Consider the following 18,943-nt stretch of genomic DNA (forward strand, 5'->3'; position numbering starts at 1 on the left):
ACAATACACGCCCTAAAGCATCCCCTGCTTTATGGTCTATCTGACTCTAAATGGAACCATAATTTACTAAATGAACATCATGCTGTATTGAAGAAGACTTGAAACTAGTGATTGAGACCATAAACTCATGTTTACAATGTTTACTGAGGTAATTATATCAAGTGAGAAGTAGGCTCATTTTCTCATAGACTTCTATACAATCAAACTTCTTTTTGCAACCAGAGGAGTCGCCCCCTGCTGGCTGTTAGAAAGAATGCAAGTTGGCTTCACCTTTCAGACCCAGAGGTTGCCGTGTGGCTAATAATCACATCAGCAGTCATTAGGTTGAAACAAACAATTTACTAAACATTTTTACATTGAAGAGAGTTTGCTAAATCCAGCTAGGAACCGTTGTTTGATTTAATCTTACAAAAATGAGTAAGAGAGATTTTGGGTAATAATACAAAAATGGTATTGCATGAGGCCAGTAGTATGTTTGTGGCAACATAGTAGGTGTGTAAATGGTAACTGGCAAAAATTAGATTACATTAAAAAAGAGAAATAAGCAGCTTTTATTTGTAAAAAAAAAAAAGAGAAATGTCGTGATTTATACAACCATGCTTTAATTTTCAGTTTTGCTGCAGGTAGCAAACAGTGACTACTGCAAGTGTACAGGTTGTAAATGAGCAACAACATTCATTAAAGCCCTATGGTGATCTAAAACCCTTGACAAGGCCGTAATGCCCCACTGCAGCAGCCGGTCGAGTGCACTTCATGTAAAAAAAAAAAAAAAAAAAAAGCACAGTGGACATTTGCAAATATTTTTCTATTTATGCTTTAAATGTGCTCCCTCTTTTCAATGTCATCCAACCACATTAAATTACAAATAAAAATGGGATTAGTGCCTCAAGTGGCTACTGATGACTGAGACCCAGAAATGAGTCAGTTCCTGAGAAGCATTAATGTGTGTTTGCTTCATAATATTATGTTTTTGTGGTCAAGTTATTGTAAAATATGGAGCATCATTTTGCTGCTTTTTACGAGTCATATTCAAACTGAATGTGCAACAGATTGTATATCTTATATGATGCACAAAACGCACAAAACCAAACTTGTGTGGCAGCATACAGTGTCTGTGTGTTGCGCCCTGATGTACGTATGGATTTGTGACATCACTGGGCCCTGTAATGCGTGTGTGCTTTTAATGGCATGTTTAATTAGTCTCATTAGGCTGTGAGTGAAGCGGTGTGGTTGGGAGTATTGACCAGCCTGTCAGCCCTGCTGGCCTTTGCTGTGAAGACCTCTGAGGCGCTGCTCTCTTCTCATGCCAGAAAACACTGACTGCATCCTTTATCTCCGCCACACAGCGCTGTCATACACCCGGCTATCATACATCACGTGGATTAGGGATGTTTTCCCCTCTCATATACATCCATAACATCTGCAGAGATAAACTTGTAAATTGAGTCATGAATTCTATTTTTCAGCCGTTTTTGCAGAGTTGTCAAAAAAGTAATATTGCACATGTTGGACATTAATATTGCACACAATGAATAATAATAAAAGTCCAGAGTCAAGTCACAAGTCAAGACAGCCAAACAAAGTCATTTTTGATCAATTTTGAGGTAAATATCGGGGTAATTTGGCAGTTAATTCCACAGAAATTTCAAATAGGTTACTTGCTAATTATCACCTAATTACCATGAAATTTGCAGACCTGTAAAATGAAGCCAACTCTGTTATAGTGGCATTTTTCTTGTGCTAGAGCACGAGGTTGTGGAAACACAGATTTCCGATTCTGAATGTCTTATTTTGACTCTAAACCTGCACCATCATTTTGTCGTACAGTAACATTTTATTGAGCCGCGGGCTCAGCCGAACATTTGCATCTTCTCCCCACTGGGGAGTCTTTGGTTCTTTACTCTGGCCCGGGGCAAAGTCAAGCCAACACGTCTCAGGGGAATAAATTACTCCCGACCTCCACTGCCAGGGCCTTCCATGACAAAAGTGATTTGTTTGGAAATATGAGCACAGAAAGCTGGCAAGGTTTACGATTATATCACGTTCTTGGTCATCTATAAGCGACCGCTGGTCACAAACTGATGTAGCCACCTCTGATTACTGTAAATGTACAAGTGGAGTCAGGCTTTAAGTGTTAAGTCATTCAGTCTGACTACAGCTCATTTCTCACTTCCCTTCAGCTTTATGTCTGCCTTCGTTTCTGCTGAGTCATACTTTCCTCCCTTCTCTTTGAGTCTCTCTGTTTATCATGAATCCACATTAACACTTTGAGGATTTCTTTTCCTGCCTTAAACTCCCTCCGTGTGAGGCTGTCATTATGATTACACAAGAAGCCCCTTTCTGCTGTACACGAAATGATCTCCCAGCAGTCGGGATCAAGTTAGTTTAAAATCATCGTAATTTTTAGGAGACAGGGCTGCTCCTTGTGGCCTAAGAAAAATGTCAAATATATTTCCTACCTTATAAAACATTTAAAGCCTACATTGTTTACATCCGTGTTTGCTAGCTAGCTTCTTCTGCTGCATTTCTATGTTTCAAGGGGTGTTACTGCCACCATGTCTTTCAATGAAATAGCATGACATCATCAGCAAAACGCATCACCTGCATGCTTGTACAAACAAAAACATTGCTCCATTAGCACTCCTAGTGGTCACAGTCTGCACAGGGTTTCCTTTAACCTCAACCCTGGTTAATGAGCTACAGCTCCTGCTTGTCATTCTGTTGTTTGTTGGTGTGTCAATGAACCATTGTGCGAGCCCTCATGTCCGTGTGTCTGTCTGTCTGACGGTTTGGTTCACTGGTTGTGTAGGAGGGTCCCTATGTGATGCTCAAGAAGAACTGGGAGATGTACGAGGGCAACGACCAGTACGAGGGATACTGCGTGGACCTGGCCTCGGAGATCGCCAAACACATCGGCATCAAGTACAAAATCTCCATCGTTCCCGACGGAAAGTACGGCGCCAGGGACCCGGAGACGAAGATCTGGAATGGCATGGTCGGGGAGCTGGTGTACGGGGTAGGAGCTTTTGTTTTCCTTTTACTCTCTTGGTGACAGGAAGTGATTCTTCTCCTGAAAGCACTATGAGCTTTTCATCTAAGCTGACTCATCTCATTCAAACTTTAATTTATCAGAAAGATTCATGACAGTTTTTAGAGACAATACTGTGTCTTCTTCTCGGCAGCTTGGCTTGGCTGGTTCGTAGAACTGGAAATAGCCAGAAATTAGTCAAAATTCGTTCAATTTAAACTGTAAATCCATAATAGCAAAGATATATTAAACAGACAACATAATTTGTTCATCATTTTTCATCCTAATGACCTTTTGATAATCATAATAAAGCCATAGAAATATGACTTCATATATTTGTGCTTGTTAAAATGTAATTATGGAAACAACACATTCTCAAATAAAAGCCAGTATACAAATAAGAAAAGGCCGTTAGGAAGCAAGCTATATTAAAAAGACATAGATCTCATAGTAAATTAAGCTTAATGAGCCTTTTCATATCTCCATCAGTACAACAACAAGTCATGTCATACCCACCAATCATTAATCGCTTCTGCTTTTTTGCTTCTCTCAAAGAAACTCAACACGTCTTGCAAATATTTCAAATTAAAAGCTAACCAAGAACAGGAGTTATTGAGCAGCTGGAAGACTTTTATTGTGAAACATCACAAAGTTTTGAGTGTGAAAAAAATAAAGTCAACAGGGATTTGGACAATTATTACAATTTATTAACGTACCAAACATATAATTAATACGCTCTCCTCAAAGCCAACTAGACTCCAGTCAGGAACTTTACCTCGCTGATCATGGAAACACACATTCAAACTCGACAGAAACAAAATAAAACTCATAAAAAACGTCTTTGTTAGTCTTTCCACTGTTCCAACAATCACCAACTCTGGTTTGGTCGAAATAAACCCTTAATTCACGGAGTTAGATGTGAAAAGAAAGGGACGTTATATGCTCTCCTCAAAGCCACCAGACTCCATTGACAGAAACAGTAATTTTACCTCGCTGATCATTGTAAAACACGTCAAAACCACCGCAGTTAGTCTTTCCACTGGTTTGAAAGAGAGACTGAATAACAGATGTAAAAAAGAAGAAACCATCATAACATTTTATAACATTTACTAACGCTGTTTTCGGGCGCGTTTATGACATTGAATGTTACACACCACAAAAAAAAAAAGAAATACAGAAAGGCATACTCGTCTACTAGCAACGAGAAAGGAGTCTATCCCGTGTTTAAAAATGCAAAAATAGGAGCGACTAGAAATAACGAGTGAATGAAAACTATATATTTTTGTGAGAAACTCAAAGCAACAAAGTGGTGAGTATGACGTGTTGTTGTTGTAATGATGAAATTATCCTGAATTTATCCAGACAACAGGTAAACAGTAAGTGTTCAGTTTGCATCAACATCAAATGAAAACAGGAGCAGATCATCTTATTAAAATGTGATGATATGAATGCTGGTTCTAAATAACGGTCCTGCTCCACGTTTTAATAATGTACAGTAAGTTAAATAGATTCTCTAATATATAAAACATGTCTTTTTGTGTGCAGAATAAAGCTTTTACTGGAGGTTTAACTGGACAAGGAATCTCTGTACAAACAGTATTTCTTGATCTGCAGAGTTAATCTGTGTCTGAAGCTCCTGTGTGTTGTTTACTGTGTAGATAATTAAAACCCATCCAGCAGTCTCTGGTGGTTTTAATGCCAGCAGGAATTAGTGGAGCGCTACAGCTGAGCTTTTGGAGGGGGGTTAAAGAAGAAAAGCGGAGGTGTGGAGCTTGTTAGAGAAGCTCTGAGGTGACGTTTTGATTTGAGGGTGAGCGAGGTGTCTTTCTGCTGCTGACCTTGCAGTGGGATCAAAGTGGATTCAAGCCTGAGGTTTCCTGTTTGGGAGGTTGTTGGGATTTCATGGCCTGAAAAGAGATCAAAGTGAGGAAAGAGAGGAGTGTTCTTGTACTTGAATGTTGTTGAAGGACAAAAACACGATAGAAAGTGAACATATGGTCACTAACACGTAATTAAATTGGATTCAAGTTCAATCCAAAATATTTTAAACAAATAAATGTTATATTTTTTTCCGTCTGTGTCACTAATGAAGCAGCCCGGTCACACGAAATGGCGTATGAATGACACGATGATTCGCAACATGCAATGAGGACACTGTTCTTGCTTTTAGCTTGTTATTTGTACCCCATGTAGTCTTTATTGACTGCAATGTAAACACATCCATATAAATATGATACACTCAGAGTTAGTGACGTAAAATAAAAAGTGAGCAGGTCAAACAAACACAGGACTTTCAACCAGGAGACCGGTGTTTTGTTTTAGAAGTTACGTTTGTGACGTGTTTTCCGTACTTCTGTTATATTGTTTCGCTGTGTATTTCACTTAGTTTACTTACTTATTGTAAGCCCAACCATGATGCTTTTCCTAAACATAGCAAAGCGGTTTTGTTGCCTAAACTATAAGGCTGGCCAACACTAGATCCAGATATTAAACTATTTAATATTTATGATTTGAAATGCAGCCAGGATGGACTTCAGAGCCAATCGTAGGATGTAAAAAACACTCTTAACATACCTCACACCACAGGAATATCTGGAAAGATAATCTTTAGAACCATCAAAAAATCAGGGCTTCGCTGTCAGGAGGAATCAGGCCTAAAATCAGCTTGATTCTCGTGTAGTGTGTACCCGACATTGGTGAGTGGTTTGTTGCTTAAACCTTACTGCAGACGTTACCGTAGATTTGTTGCGTGGCGTACAAATTACACGCAAAAAGCCTAAAATGTGTCATCATGACACGCGGATCATCCTTGTAATGTTGTGCTATTTATACACCTTCCCATGAGATCAGGTTGGATGGAAGCAGTAGAACAATTTAACCTTTATCCAATTTTCAAATTTTCTTTCTTTCCCAGAAATCATTCTCTCCTGAGCAAGAAAAGATTTAGCAATAGCAATTTGTTTGAGATGAATTTGAGACCAGTTTTTCTAGTCCTTTTTTCTTCTTTTTTGATGAGCTAAGTGGCATTATCACAAAGTGGCATTTTCCTCGCCTGCGCCTCTTTGGTGCTGCAGTGACTCACCGTGAAGCGAGTGCGAGGAGAGGCACAGTTCAGGATATGTCAGGACTGATCAAGCACTACACTGCACTTTTGGTGTAAAGACTAACCAGGGTGGATCCTGAGCAAAGGAATAAAAAGTGCAGCTGTGTTCTCTGCTATTTCCATCCCTTTAAACAAGCGCACTGAGCAGAAATACATCCTGTCCTGAAGCTTTGCTTTGAACGGACGACATGACAACCAAAATACCTTCAACTCAGAACAGGAAAACTTAATATTGTCCTTTGTTTGTTGTTTGCTACGTCGCTAGTGGTCTCTGCCCTCTTCTTTTAATCCTTCATTTAGTGTTTGCCCATATGAATAGATGACAAAACCTACTATTGGGTGTAGCAGGGCTCTACTCACCCACATCTATGAGGCTGATAAGTAAGAGATAATGTACAGCAAACCGGTCATTGTTGCAAAATAGACTCTGACAGGGGATTATTTCACAAAACACGTAAAATGACGGTCCAAAAGAAGTCACCCTGTTACCAATCAACAACCTGCAGAATACAAGATTGACATCACGTTGGTCAAACCCTTTTGATTTAGTCCTATTTATCGAGCTGTAGCTAGCTACTAGTGTTAGATAACACAGCAGTTAACTTGTTGTAGCAGCCCTGAAGGACCCGTGAAGCAGTCCGTCGCCTATACCGAGATCCAGTCCCGGAGCACAGCAGCAACGTCAGGCCGCTGCATGCCACCGTATACCGCCGTATACCGCCGTGGGTCAGCACGGACCGCTGAGTGAGGACCAAGGCTGCCTGGGGCGGGCGGCAGCAGCATTAGTCGGACTCGACCTGATGTGGGCAACGGACTGCTGTACGCGCAGTTACAGACATTACAAGCGCTCCTGATTAGGGCGGCACAATTAATCAAATATTAATCGCGATCACGATTTTAGACTTCCCACGATTAAATGAACACGATCACATGCGATATTGACGTTTAAATATATCATATCTAAACCATAATCCTGCAGCCCTACTCCTGCGGCTGCAGTGATTGTCTTTAAGAAATCTTATAAGCCATTGTTTTACTGCTTAATTTTTCATTTTACATAAGAAAGTAGAGATAACCTAGACAACTAGTGTAGTAATAATAATAATAATTTATATAACACTTGTCAAACTTAAGCGCAAAGTGCTTTCCAGATTAAAAGATTTACAGAATAAAAAGAAAAAAAATCTGAATCCCATGTGAGCTCCCCCTTTATGACATATAAATATTGGGAATATGAGAGCACATAAAGCAGCACTGAGTCTTTACATTAAATGGATGTGCAAGTGCAAAATAAGAGAAATAACTAACTAAACTGACAAGACGCCGTGGGTTGTTTTTCCTCCTGTCCTCCCCAATCTTTTGAGTCACCAGCCGCAACTGCTGTGCACCAGTGTGTGTATAGCAAGTGTTGCACTGAAGAGTGTATTATTGGGGGAATAGGGGAAGCTGGCAGCTTCTTCTACGGCGTTCATGGGAACGTCTGAGGACATGGAAACTGTCAGCACTTTGCTTAGAGACCATTCATTTCTTCCCCCGGCAGCCTCCGTGCTACCACCACAAAAGCCCTGCCTCCTTTTACCCTGCCATGTTTTTTAGCGCACACCAAACACCCCGAGGCTGTCGTCTTAGTGCATTTTGCTGAGAATGAAAGAACTTAAATCTCTTTCATTTTTGGTCCCTGTTTTCTCCTTTTCCTACCTCTTTAAGTGTCAGTAATGAAACCTTGCTGATTTTAAGCCCTTTTGCTCCCAAGCCGGCCGGACAAGGTCACGAGTGTTGCTAAGTCACAAACTGTAATCTGGTTTGTGGATTCTCTGCAAGCACTTTTCCCCTCAGCTGCAGACCTCAGAGATGCCCATTTCTTTTTGCCTTCCTGTGCTGTAAGCATATTTCTCTGACACATTATTTTATCCTCCCTGCAGTTCCAGCTAAGCCTCTCAGCCTCAGAGCGGGTTTCTTTCTCAATTTCTTTTCTTCCCCTCTCTCTGTCTTAACTTGATCACTCCGAGGTGTATTCAGCCGCCGTCTAAACTTTATCGCTGTGAGATTTGTTCAGTCGGGGGAGAAATTCAGATAGCTGAGGAGAAAAGAAAAGATGGTAATTGTTGTTTTGTTTTCTGATGCCTGGCTGGCTCGCTATTGGCCTCCGGCGTGTCGTATCTGTGACTAAGTGATGTTTGATTGTTGCGTGGCCCGGCTCAGAGAGATGATCCATCATTTGCGTTTGTTTCATCATTTGGATTTGCTCTCATTCAGACAGCTGATCAGATTGCTTTTTACATCCACAGAAAGCGGAAATCGCCGTGGCCCCATTGACTATCACGTTGGTCCGGGAGGAGGTGATCGACTTCTCCAAGCCCTTCATGTCGCTGGGCATTTCCATCATGATCAAGAAACCCCAGAAGTCCAAACCGGGGGTGTTCTCCTTCCTGGACCCGTTGGCCTACGAGATCTGGATGTGCATCGTGTTCGCCTATATCGGCGTGAGCGTGGTGCTCTTCCTGGTCAGCCGCTTCAGCCCGTACGAATGGCACACCGAGGAGCCCGAAGAGGGCACCGACGGTCCGCCAAGCGACCAGCCCCCCAATGAGTTTGGTATCTTCAACTCCCTCTGGTTCTCCCTTGGCGCCTTCATGCAGCAGGGCTGTGACATCTCCCCGAGGTAAGACGACGCACTGTCATCTCAAAAAAGTACAACAGTTACTGAATGCTACAAAGGCTGGGGACACATTACATGACTGTTAGGCCACTTATAATCGCTATGTGCCATCACGTCCGACTGGATTATATCTGGACGAGTACTTAAATCTCTCGCCTGCCAATCCAGTTAAGACCTTCATCATCATTTCAAACACGTTTGATTGACGCACGTCTCGACACCCTCCAGTGACAAGCAGTAGAAATCAGTCTGTTGTTCAGTCTTGATTTTGTTAATCATCTTTAATTGTTGTTGGCACAAAGAAAACGGTTGTTTAAAAATTCAGATAAACTGTGTAACAGGAATATTCTGCTGTTATTATGAGTGTGTTTTTTTAATATGTTCCCACTCCTAACAGCTGTGTAGTGTGTCCTTAGCTTGAGTCACAACTGATGTTCACATTCAAGCTGGAAATTACCTAAAAAATCCTCCCATTGTGACTTTTCTTATTGATTTATTGAAGGTTAAATCCACTTGAACTACGATTATGATTTATATATGATACATTTCCACCATAATGATGTAATAGTTTAATCTCTGGATATTATTTTATTTACTTAGCAGTACAGTATATTACTTTAAAGGCCTTTACACAACTGTTTTGTCATGAATACTTTCACACAGAACATTAAAAAGCAACTTTTTTTCGGAACAAGGTTGATTTTTCTGAGCTTTCTCACCGCAAATAAAAGCATCAACCAATCACGTTTGCACATATTCAATAGGCGAGTATTTCTCATATTCTTGTCCTTTATTGGTCACGCCCTCGGTGTGTAAAGGCCTTAATGCTGTGAAAACCTCATAATTTAGTAACTGTCAAACTACTTAAAGATTTGATTTAATTTAAGATTTTGGATTATTTAATTCTGTATTGGTTGAACCTAAAGATGAAAACAAAAAAAGGAATTGTGGTTCAAAGAATAGTTCATGCTTTGGGAAATACGTTTGTTTGCTTTCTCTCTTGAGAGCGAGATAGAAAGATCGATATCATCTGTGTGTTAAGTGCAGAGCTGTTAGATTAGCTTAGCATAAAGACTGAAAGCAGGTCTGAACAACTAGCCTAACTCTGTACAAAGTTAACATAAATGCCCACCCAACAACTCTAAAAAGCTCTTTAATTAACATGTATATTTGTTTGCTTCTGTACACAAACAGAAATGTTGTACATGCTGAGTTACGTGATGTAATCTTGAGGAACAACAATTTATCTGTTCACCCAGTACGTCAACAAGCTCCACACAGTCGGTTGTACTTAGCTCCCCCCTCTCGTGTCACTTCTGGTTGCAAAAAAACAAGATGGCAACAGCCAAACTGCCAACCTGAGGCGTCAAAACCGTAGTCCGCAAACCAATTGGTGACATCAGTTGGCGTTTATTTAAACTTCAGTCAGGCTAGCTGTTTCCACCCGTTTCCAGTCGTTATGCTGTCGTTTTGGCTGAGTTTTCTCTTCCATTCTCCAGTAAACTTGCGGCGGTGACGCGCTTTGAGTTCAGGCTGGTGCACGCTAAGGGTAGAGTACGAGCAGGGAGGCATCTGATTGGTTCTTTTCCAAGCGGACCGCGAGGCAGTGATTGGTAGACGTTTTTACAGGATTACAGCAGCTACAGATGACGGCTCTTTTCCGGACGTTTTTCAGAGCTCATCAGTAATGGATCGCTGTCGGGGTGTAAAGACCATTTCAACCAATATAACAAATAGTGTATACTGGAGAACATCGTCAACCCTGCCTTTAACAAACAGATGTGATAAAGAAGCATATTTTCCAAGAAGCTGAACTATTCCTTTAAACTTCAACTAATTACACTACAAACTATTCTCTTAGTTTTTCTTTTATTGACTCAACATTGTGGAGATGAGGTTTTCATCTGCCACAATGTACGTCATCTTACCAATAGCAGCCTACTTATATTATTTAAATAAGTTAATGCATATAACCTGCTGTATATGAGTGGTAAGTTGCATGGGAACTGTAGTTGAAAATCATAATATAAAGGTATTAAGTACTGTGCTTGTGTTGCACTACAGTGTCTGCTGCTCATGCTGTGTGTATACCTGTGCGTGGTATCACACTTGTTGGTTGTATATGTGATGTGTTTGTGAGTCAGAGAGAGAGAGAGAGTCTATGCTAGTATTGATTTCTTCTCTCTCTCTCTCTCTCTTCTGCAGCCATATTGTTCTTCACTGTCTGACTTGCATACACACTGTGTTGTCTGCTTGTAAGGGAATTAGTTTGTCTCTGCGTCTGTCAGCTTCAGCGGTTGTGAACGAGCGACCGCGTTGGTTGTGTAGAGCTGCTGTCTGCTCCATATAGTATATGATTCATTAAGAACAAGGTGTTGTCTTCCACCGTGTTTGTGACTTCTCTTCCCTTTGTCCAAATTACGAGACTCAAATCCCAGCAACCCTTATGGGCTTCAGACCAGCAGGCTGGCGTCTAGTGAGCGAGGCGTACTTTGGTGCAAGGGTGGAGAAATTGGAGCTCTTGTCTTGGCTGTGTTCCTCTCCAGCCTTTAAGGGCTGGTCGTCTTTGTTTTTCAATCAAAGATCAGGCTTCCTGTCCGTCATCACACACTGCTGACGTCCACTGTCATGGTCAAACCTGGTAAAGCCTGTAATTCTTAATAGTTTCCCATTTCCTGTAAAGCCTTTTCTTAGCTGCTTTGTCAAGCTTAAAGTTCCAGCAGATGGATTGTTTGGGTTATTTTAATTGACTCCCATATATAGTTATTTTTAAGTCTTTCATATGATATGTCTTTTATCTGCTTTAAAGGGATATTTCGGGTGTTTTGAAGCGAGGTACTTATCCATAGTCAGTGTGCTAGCTCAGCAGTACATTGCTTTGCTCCTGTGCTGGTCTGTCTCTCCAAACTGGAGGTGTGCCGACCGCCATCTACTGTAGGTAATACACTGACTACGGAGTGGTACCTCATACAACCCCACTACAAAACACCCAAACTATCCCTTTAAGCCCTTATGGTATGGATCTGTAATAGAGTTGGTAAGATTTTAGGAGATGAAAGGTGGACCAAACCAGCCTGTATCTTTCAGCTTCCCCCCACACCAGAGGAGAACACAAGACGGAGGATCCCGAGGTACATTATAGCCTCACGTAAGCAACCTTTAGAGGAGACTGTAGTGGGCCTAAGCACACTTTATTTAAGGAGTACACTTGCTTTGTTCACATGTGTGCAGACCACCCACCCACCACCACCACCACCACCATAACCACCCTCCGCCCGCCACATCTTCGCCTGTGTACTGCAGATAAGGACTTTAGAGCAGCACAACAATGTCGGCTTCAGAATGAAAAGTCTACATTTCAAACGTCTCTGTGTCTCTGGCCGCTGCATTCCCCCCCCCCCTTACCCTGTCACTGCTAATCCCACGGGCCTCTCCCAATCCATCAGCACCGAGCCCCAGAGCCCCAGAGCTCCGGAGCGCTTCCACTCCAGTTTAGCCTGACAGGGCAACATGCAAATCCCCCCTCACACGGGGGAGATTAGACGGCGCGGTGGGAGTGACAAGGGCAGAGGTGAATGGGACGAATTTTGGGGCCGAGGGCCGCAGTGCTCACTCGTGTGTTGCAGTCACGAGCTGGCTGGACGGTGGAAACTCGGTCTGCATGCTGACACTTTTGGGAGGCTACAAAAGGAAGAAGAACTTCATGAGCTGTATGCATTGTTTACAGTATTTGTTGCATGAAACAGTTTAGGGTAGCAGGTTTGGGTAGGTTTAGGTTTCATCCAGGACACAGATAACGCAGCTACAGCTTATTAGTCAACAGCTACGGTAGAAAACGACTAGCCACTGGGCAGAAGAAGCCTCCAGAGCTGGATTATCTGCTCAACATTTGACTCATTTCATGACACAGCTCCAACAGGAACAGCAGAGGTTGAAATAGTAGTGAACATCTCCCCCTCCTTCTCTCTTAATAAGGGTTAATACTCCCCTCCTGCTCCCTCAAGGCAGCCCATAATAATTAACTCAGTGATTAATATCCTGGTCTCTGATGGTAATGTCTCCGTGGTAACAGGAGGAGAGGGGAGCTTAAATGAAAACGGTGACACGATCGTCTTTTTAATTGACTACAAATCCCTGATGAATAGAAGTGAAGTTATTCTGTTTTCTCTGCAGGAAGTCAGAAACTATCAATATGAACATGAAGGTGTGACAGGTCATTCCAGTCTGTTTTCAGTCACTTCCGTCTCCTCGTTTCACATGGCGGATCTTTTTCTGCTGAGTCATGGTCGCCTCTTCTCTGGCGAGCTAATGAGGACGCTGTGATTGGCTTGATTAGTCCTGATTAGCTCCGAGCAGCGTGCATGCTGATGCGAAATCTCCTGATGGCAACAGATGAAGCGTAACTTTTAATTTGACTTGTGTGTGAATATAGGCTGAAAAAGAAAAAATGACTTTCAAGTGGTCTATCTGCACGATTCCCATTATTCTATTAATTCAACGCCAATTAGCTTTGATATCCAGCTGACACGCCACCGCCGCTCTCCTGCATCACTTATTGCTGATGTCAGCAGTTCTTCGTCGTCCTTCACACTCGGACGATTTATCGCACTGTTCTTGCAAATTACGGGCATCGCTCGAGGCTCTGATTGCATCTGTATGTACAGTCGAGAGCCAATTTACTGTCTCCTGCTTTGATGTCAGGGCTAATTAAGTAGCTTTCATCAAAAAACAAACATCCCCAGTTGCCATTGAAACTCTTGTTTGTGGAGCCGCGGTTCAATCTGTTTTTTAGCTTGTGACCACATTGAGTGCCCCAATGAGTGCAGGTCTATGAGGTTGTGTGAGCTAAATTGTGCTTCATTTAAACCATTTTACAGGTAAAACAAAACACAGGAAAAGAGCAAAGAACAGTTTAAAAAAATAAACATAATGTTCAATAGCAATTTTTTTGTTTTATTTTATCTTTATTTAACCAGAGTCAAAGTCAATGGAGGACTCCATTTCTAACCAAACGTTAGCTACGGTTGCACACTGTTTGCACCCTGTAGCGGAGTTGAAAATAAAGGCACTCACGAGCACGCATGACGTCACATCCGTTGGATGTTCCCAGAAAGATGATGGAGGAAACCCACAAAGTTGCGGAAGGTCTCATTATTTAGGTTAGGTTACAACCTGTTCACACATTGGCAACAAAAAAACACATTAGCAACGATAAAAAAACATTTATACATTTAAAAACTTACACCTTTAATTTGCTCAAAACTTCTTCCACGTCAACAACAATAGTCATGTCTTGTAACAGAAAAACAGTTTTCACTCACAAATTATTTCCCGTTGCTTCCAGTCTGCAGTTAATGAACTCAACACTTCATAAATTTCACATTAAACGATTTTACAGCAGCTCAAAGAGCATAATCCCCCCCGTGTTCAAATTTCCCCACTGTGGGACTAATAAAGGAATATCCTATCTTATCTTATTCAGCGAGTCTTTTAATGTGAAAAATCAGCAGGAAGAGTTGAGTTTTGCTGTCTGTAGTTTAGCAGCGATGGAAAGACATGGAAAGAAAGTGGGAACTAGAAGTGCACTCGGAGAGCGCAGACCTCCGCCAAGGCAGGTTTTCATGTACGTCACTGTGGTGGCCTGTGGTGTTAATGTTAATTAAAGAAAAATTCCCAAAGCCATATCATGAATTGTTCATTGTGCCACACCCCACCCCTCCAAAAGGTTTCATGAAAACATAACCTCCTTCCTAGGCTTTTTACCTTGGTGGAGGTAATAATATGTGAAAGAAATCAGTATTGTTTTGATAAAAGAGGAGCAGTGTTGAATGACTGTTATTAGTTTTACTACAGTAAAGCTAAATCCTTTGATTTGTACCTAACTTGTATTCACGACCGTGCCTTTATTTGTTTGTGCTGGTTGTTATTTGACAGTGATACGCAGTGTGTAAATATTACATCAGGGCTGCAGCTGAGGTGAGGAGGGATCTGGAGTGACATTTTGTCTGCTATGAAAGTCCAATCGTGTAGTCTGGCCCCAGGTAACACATCTCCTCATTTATTAAGGCTCTCTGCTCAAGGTCAGAGCTCTCCACGTCTCTCTCTTCATCACCTCCTCCTCTTCATGTTGCTGTGTTTTCTTTCTCTTCTTTCTCTCTGTCCCACAAACTTCCCTTTAAATCCTGTAGAAAACCACACACACTCTGCACCAAATCATCTCTGACAGCAGCTTTTTATTTCACATCAAAGGAAATAAAGGAGGGAAGTGGGGAAGACCGGTCACTGTTACTTATGTGAACCATATCGTATTTAATCCTGAGATGAGATTTATTTTGCATCAGTGTTTCTTTTAATCTTTGAATTTTCATTTAACCTCTTAAAAACTTGTATAATTTAGTTTAAAAACACCTAAAATAACCCAAAATGAATCAGGTCTCCTCAACCATAAAGCTTATATGCATATAATTGGTCTCTTTTGAAGGTAAGAAGCTAAGGAAGATGATTAAATTGTAAGTAAACTGTATTATCATGGAGGTCTTGGTAAAAAAAAGGAAAGTTCCTTGCTTTGTGAGGTAAATTAATAGATTCAATTGATAAATTGTTGCAGATGAGTGTAGAAACGCCAACATGTAGACCATGCCAGCCTCTTCAGATCTCTCCTTAAATACAAATTAATTTATCTTAATAACCAGTAGGGGAAAAGTGCTGACTAATTGCTGTATAATTGGTGAAATTATTCTCTCTTTTTTTGTACGTTTAGTATTCTTTATACCCCGAGGCGTCCTGGACTGCTGCGATGAATCCCAGTCCCTCAACAGTGGAGCCAATTTCTGTTTTGTTTCCACTTTATTTCTTTCTAATACCTCCCCCGTCTGGTTTCTTCCACTCGTGGGAAAACTGAACTCGTACATCATTACAGTCAAGTTCTCTCCCCACAACGTTTCTCACAACATCCAAACTGCAGTGAAACAGTTTTCGATTTATTTTTTCTTTTGCAGATTGCACAAAAACACTTGTAATGACCACACTCGAATAAAGACACATGTCTTACTAGAAATGAAAAATGATTCATCATAACCCTCAGAGCTGAAAACATAACGCTGACATCAACGTCTGAATCAGGATCAGGGGGGATATTGGGTTTCATTGCTCCCATACGTATGTAAAAATATGTGCACTGAACTACAATATAACAACAATAGATATGGAAATAACAAGTAAAATATGTATTCTACAATATATAACAAGAGTGTAAATTATAAGATTGCTTACATCTGTTGTACTTACAAACCTTTTCTCTTTCTGTAGATTATTATTGTTTTATTTTGTTTTTATTTTATATTATTTTATTTTGTAAGTTACGTTAGTGATGTTTTTCACAATTTTTAGTGATGCACATGTTTTTAGTTAGTTTGCGTGCTTATTTTAAGCCCACAATTACACAAACCAACAGATCGAGCTAAAATTACTGTTTTTGTGAATGGAGTCTGGTCTGGTGAAGACAGCTTCAGTTACCCGTCATACAGGGCTATCTGACAGCGAGGTAAAGCAGTGAAAATATTCAAAATATAGCGCACACTTGAACTAATATTGATGTTTTTAGGTGGCTAAAATAAGTTTTTTTGATGCTCCCGTCCACAGCTGTTTCAGCTAGTGCTAGCCGACCCAACCATGACGTTTTTAACCCTAAACCTAACTAAGTGGTTTTGTTACCGAAACCTAACTGCATGACGTTACTGTAGTTTTGTAGCATGGCGTACAAATGGTACGCGAAAAGCGGCACGCAAATGCTGCCTGTCCGTGTAATATTGTGCTATTTATACACCTTCCTGTCGTCACTATGTGTCGGCCCTGTGATTGACTGGCGACCTGTCCAGGGTGTACCCCATCTCTCGCTCAATGTCAGCTGGGATTCGCTCTTCTCATGACCCTCAAGGATAAGCTTGTGTAGCTAATAGATGGATAAAAGTCTCATGATTGACCCCACCATATTGTTATCATCATATATATGATGTAGAATCCGTTTGGCATTGTCATCATTAATTCAAGGTGAATAGAGAAAACACAGAAAATGACCCAAACTCCCCCATCATCCCCTCTGTTTACTGCAGGCCCATCACTGTGTCACTGTGGATCAAACACAGCACTGAGGGGATGGCACTCCTCCTCTTGTCACATTATTACACTCCCACAATCCACTGCAAAGCGAGAAAGATGTAGCCGGTGTGATAGGGAGAATGAAGGGATTTTTTAGCAGGTAGGAAACGGAACTAAAGCAGCAGTATCTCATCAAGCCGTCACCCCTTTTACTCATTATTTTACAGCTCTAATTCTCTGCGCTCAAAAGCCACAAATCGTCTCGAGGGGTAAGAAAAATGGAGTGTGGGGAGAAAAAGAGAGGGAAGTCATTTGTATTCAAATCCAGAGCTAATACGTCAAGTAAGTCTATTTCATGGGCGAAGCTTCCTGTGTGTGTGTGGAGGAGACATGCTCGACTGCAGCACTTTCTCTATTGGACGTCGCCTGAGCCGCTACAGGCACTTTCATCGGCACAGAGCGAGAAAACAGAGGTTTCCTCACCAGTTCTGTGGTTAGAGTGACATATTTGTTCAAGGGAAAAGGTTCTTTAGTGATCATAGCATTTATGTGGATTTCAATTGAGAGAAAGGACGCTACCTACTGTCCTTTTTTGTAAACACATGCATATGGCAAGCCGCTTTAACATTTAATAGCTAGACAGGATATTCATTAGAGATATCTGCAACGTCATTTTGCCTCGTCATAACTCTAATTCAAGATATTCGTAATTACATTCTGACTATACGAATCAAACTACTTTTGTCATTCATGTGTATGGGGTTTTGTCATTATGAATAACCGCAATTCAGTTGCAGATATCTGCAACTCAATTATGGCTAGTCGTAATTCCAGTTCAAGGTATCTTTAATTTCCCTCAAATAAGCCTATATACTTGAACATCCACAAATTTATATTTCAAAGTTTGTATAGCTATCTTTTCCTATGCAAAATGTTAAATAACTGTAAAAAAACAAAACAACAACAACAACAACTGAATGCATGTTTTATTTTTATAATTTTTTTGTTTGCTGGCTTTTTTGTATTTTTTATTTATTTATTTTTATTTTATTTTGTATTTATTTATTTTTATTTATTTATTTTTTTTGTTATTTAAAATACTTTTTTTTTTATCTCACTACTCAATTTTGAACCATCATTCCCTGTGTAGATATGTTATTATATGTTATTTTGTCTAGGCAGTGGGCGGGTGGGAGAAAGTGAAAATGCTCTACAGTATGTTAAATATCTGTGAATAATGTTATTTTTCTTAAACAAAAAACTCCCCTCAATTATATATGATATCTACATTGTCTTTTTTAGATAACTAAAATTGAATTGTGACTAGTCATAATGACGTTGTAGATATCTCTAACTGGAGTTACGGATAGTCAAAATGTAACTACAGATATCTTGAATTAGAGCTTTGACTATAGGTGAAATGACGTTGCAGATATCTGTAGTTACGTCAGAAGGGAGCCGGACGTGACGGGAGGCGGATGCTATTCAAACATACGATGGCGCTGCACTGCAGCTGTATGGGTTTATAAAGTGTGTCCGGAGACAATAACGTCTAAATGCAGTTGTGGATATCTGTCATGTTAATTCCAGATAGTCAAGCTTCGCTATTAAATGTTAAAACAGGCTTATTATAACATGCATGGAGATTACAGGACATACAGGCTTCCTGTTTGTATTGGGAACACTGGAATATGGCCAGATGTGCAATAAGACACAGTTTGAAAAACCAGCCAAGAAACCCCCTGACTGTTGCAGATGCCTCTCCCCTCCTCATCTCTCTCTCTCTCTATCTGACAAGGAGGCCTGAGGGTTTTGTATCCTCCGCTGTTTGATTTGCACCGAGGGGAGATCTTGTTTGTTCTCCTCAATGCAGCATTTATGGTTTAAGATTCTCCTCACGACCTTCTGCTGCTCCTGAGCAACGGGCTATCTGTCTCCCCCGAGCGAACAAACAAGAAAAGAGCAGCACCGCCGTCGCCGCCACGCCGGCCGGGGGACCTGCAGCTCTTTTCATCTCACCAATAAAGAGGGGGGGGAAGAGAAGGGACAAGAGTAG

The 18,943-nt window shown here is 41.0% G+C and overlaps 1 protein-coding gene across 5 annotated transcripts in view; it reads left to right on the forward strand.

The window, feature by feature from the left end:
* Nucleotides 1-18,943, forward strand: part of gria4b (glutamate receptor, ionotropic, AMPA 4b) — a 109,094-nt gene that overhangs the window by 75,448 nt on the left and 14,703 nt on the right. For 4 of the 5 annotated variants that reach the window (XR_012590433.1, XR_012590432.1, XM_074611897.1 and 1 more), the window contains exons 10-11: nt 2,810-3,016; nt 8,420-8,793. Coding sequence is in view for 3 of the 5 variants with exons in the window: in XM_074611897.1 (XP_074467998.1) it covers nt 2,810-3,016; nt 8,420-8,793 (581 nt within the window). In the remaining 2 variants the exon portion in view is untranslated. Of the gene's footprint in view, nt 1-2,809; nt 3,017-8,419; nt 8,794-10,289; nt 10,824-18,943 lie in introns of those variants that run through there. The other variant, XM_074611898.1, reaches the window with a different exon arrangement.

Source organism: Sebastes fasciatus, chromosome 16 (assembly GCF_043250625.1).
Source record: "Sebastes fasciatus isolate fSebFas1 chromosome 16, fSebFas1.pri, whole genome shotgun sequence".
In the NCBI taxonomy this organism is placed as follows: Eukaryota; Metazoa; Chordata; class Actinopteri; order Perciformes; family Sebastidae; genus Sebastes; species Sebastes fasciatus.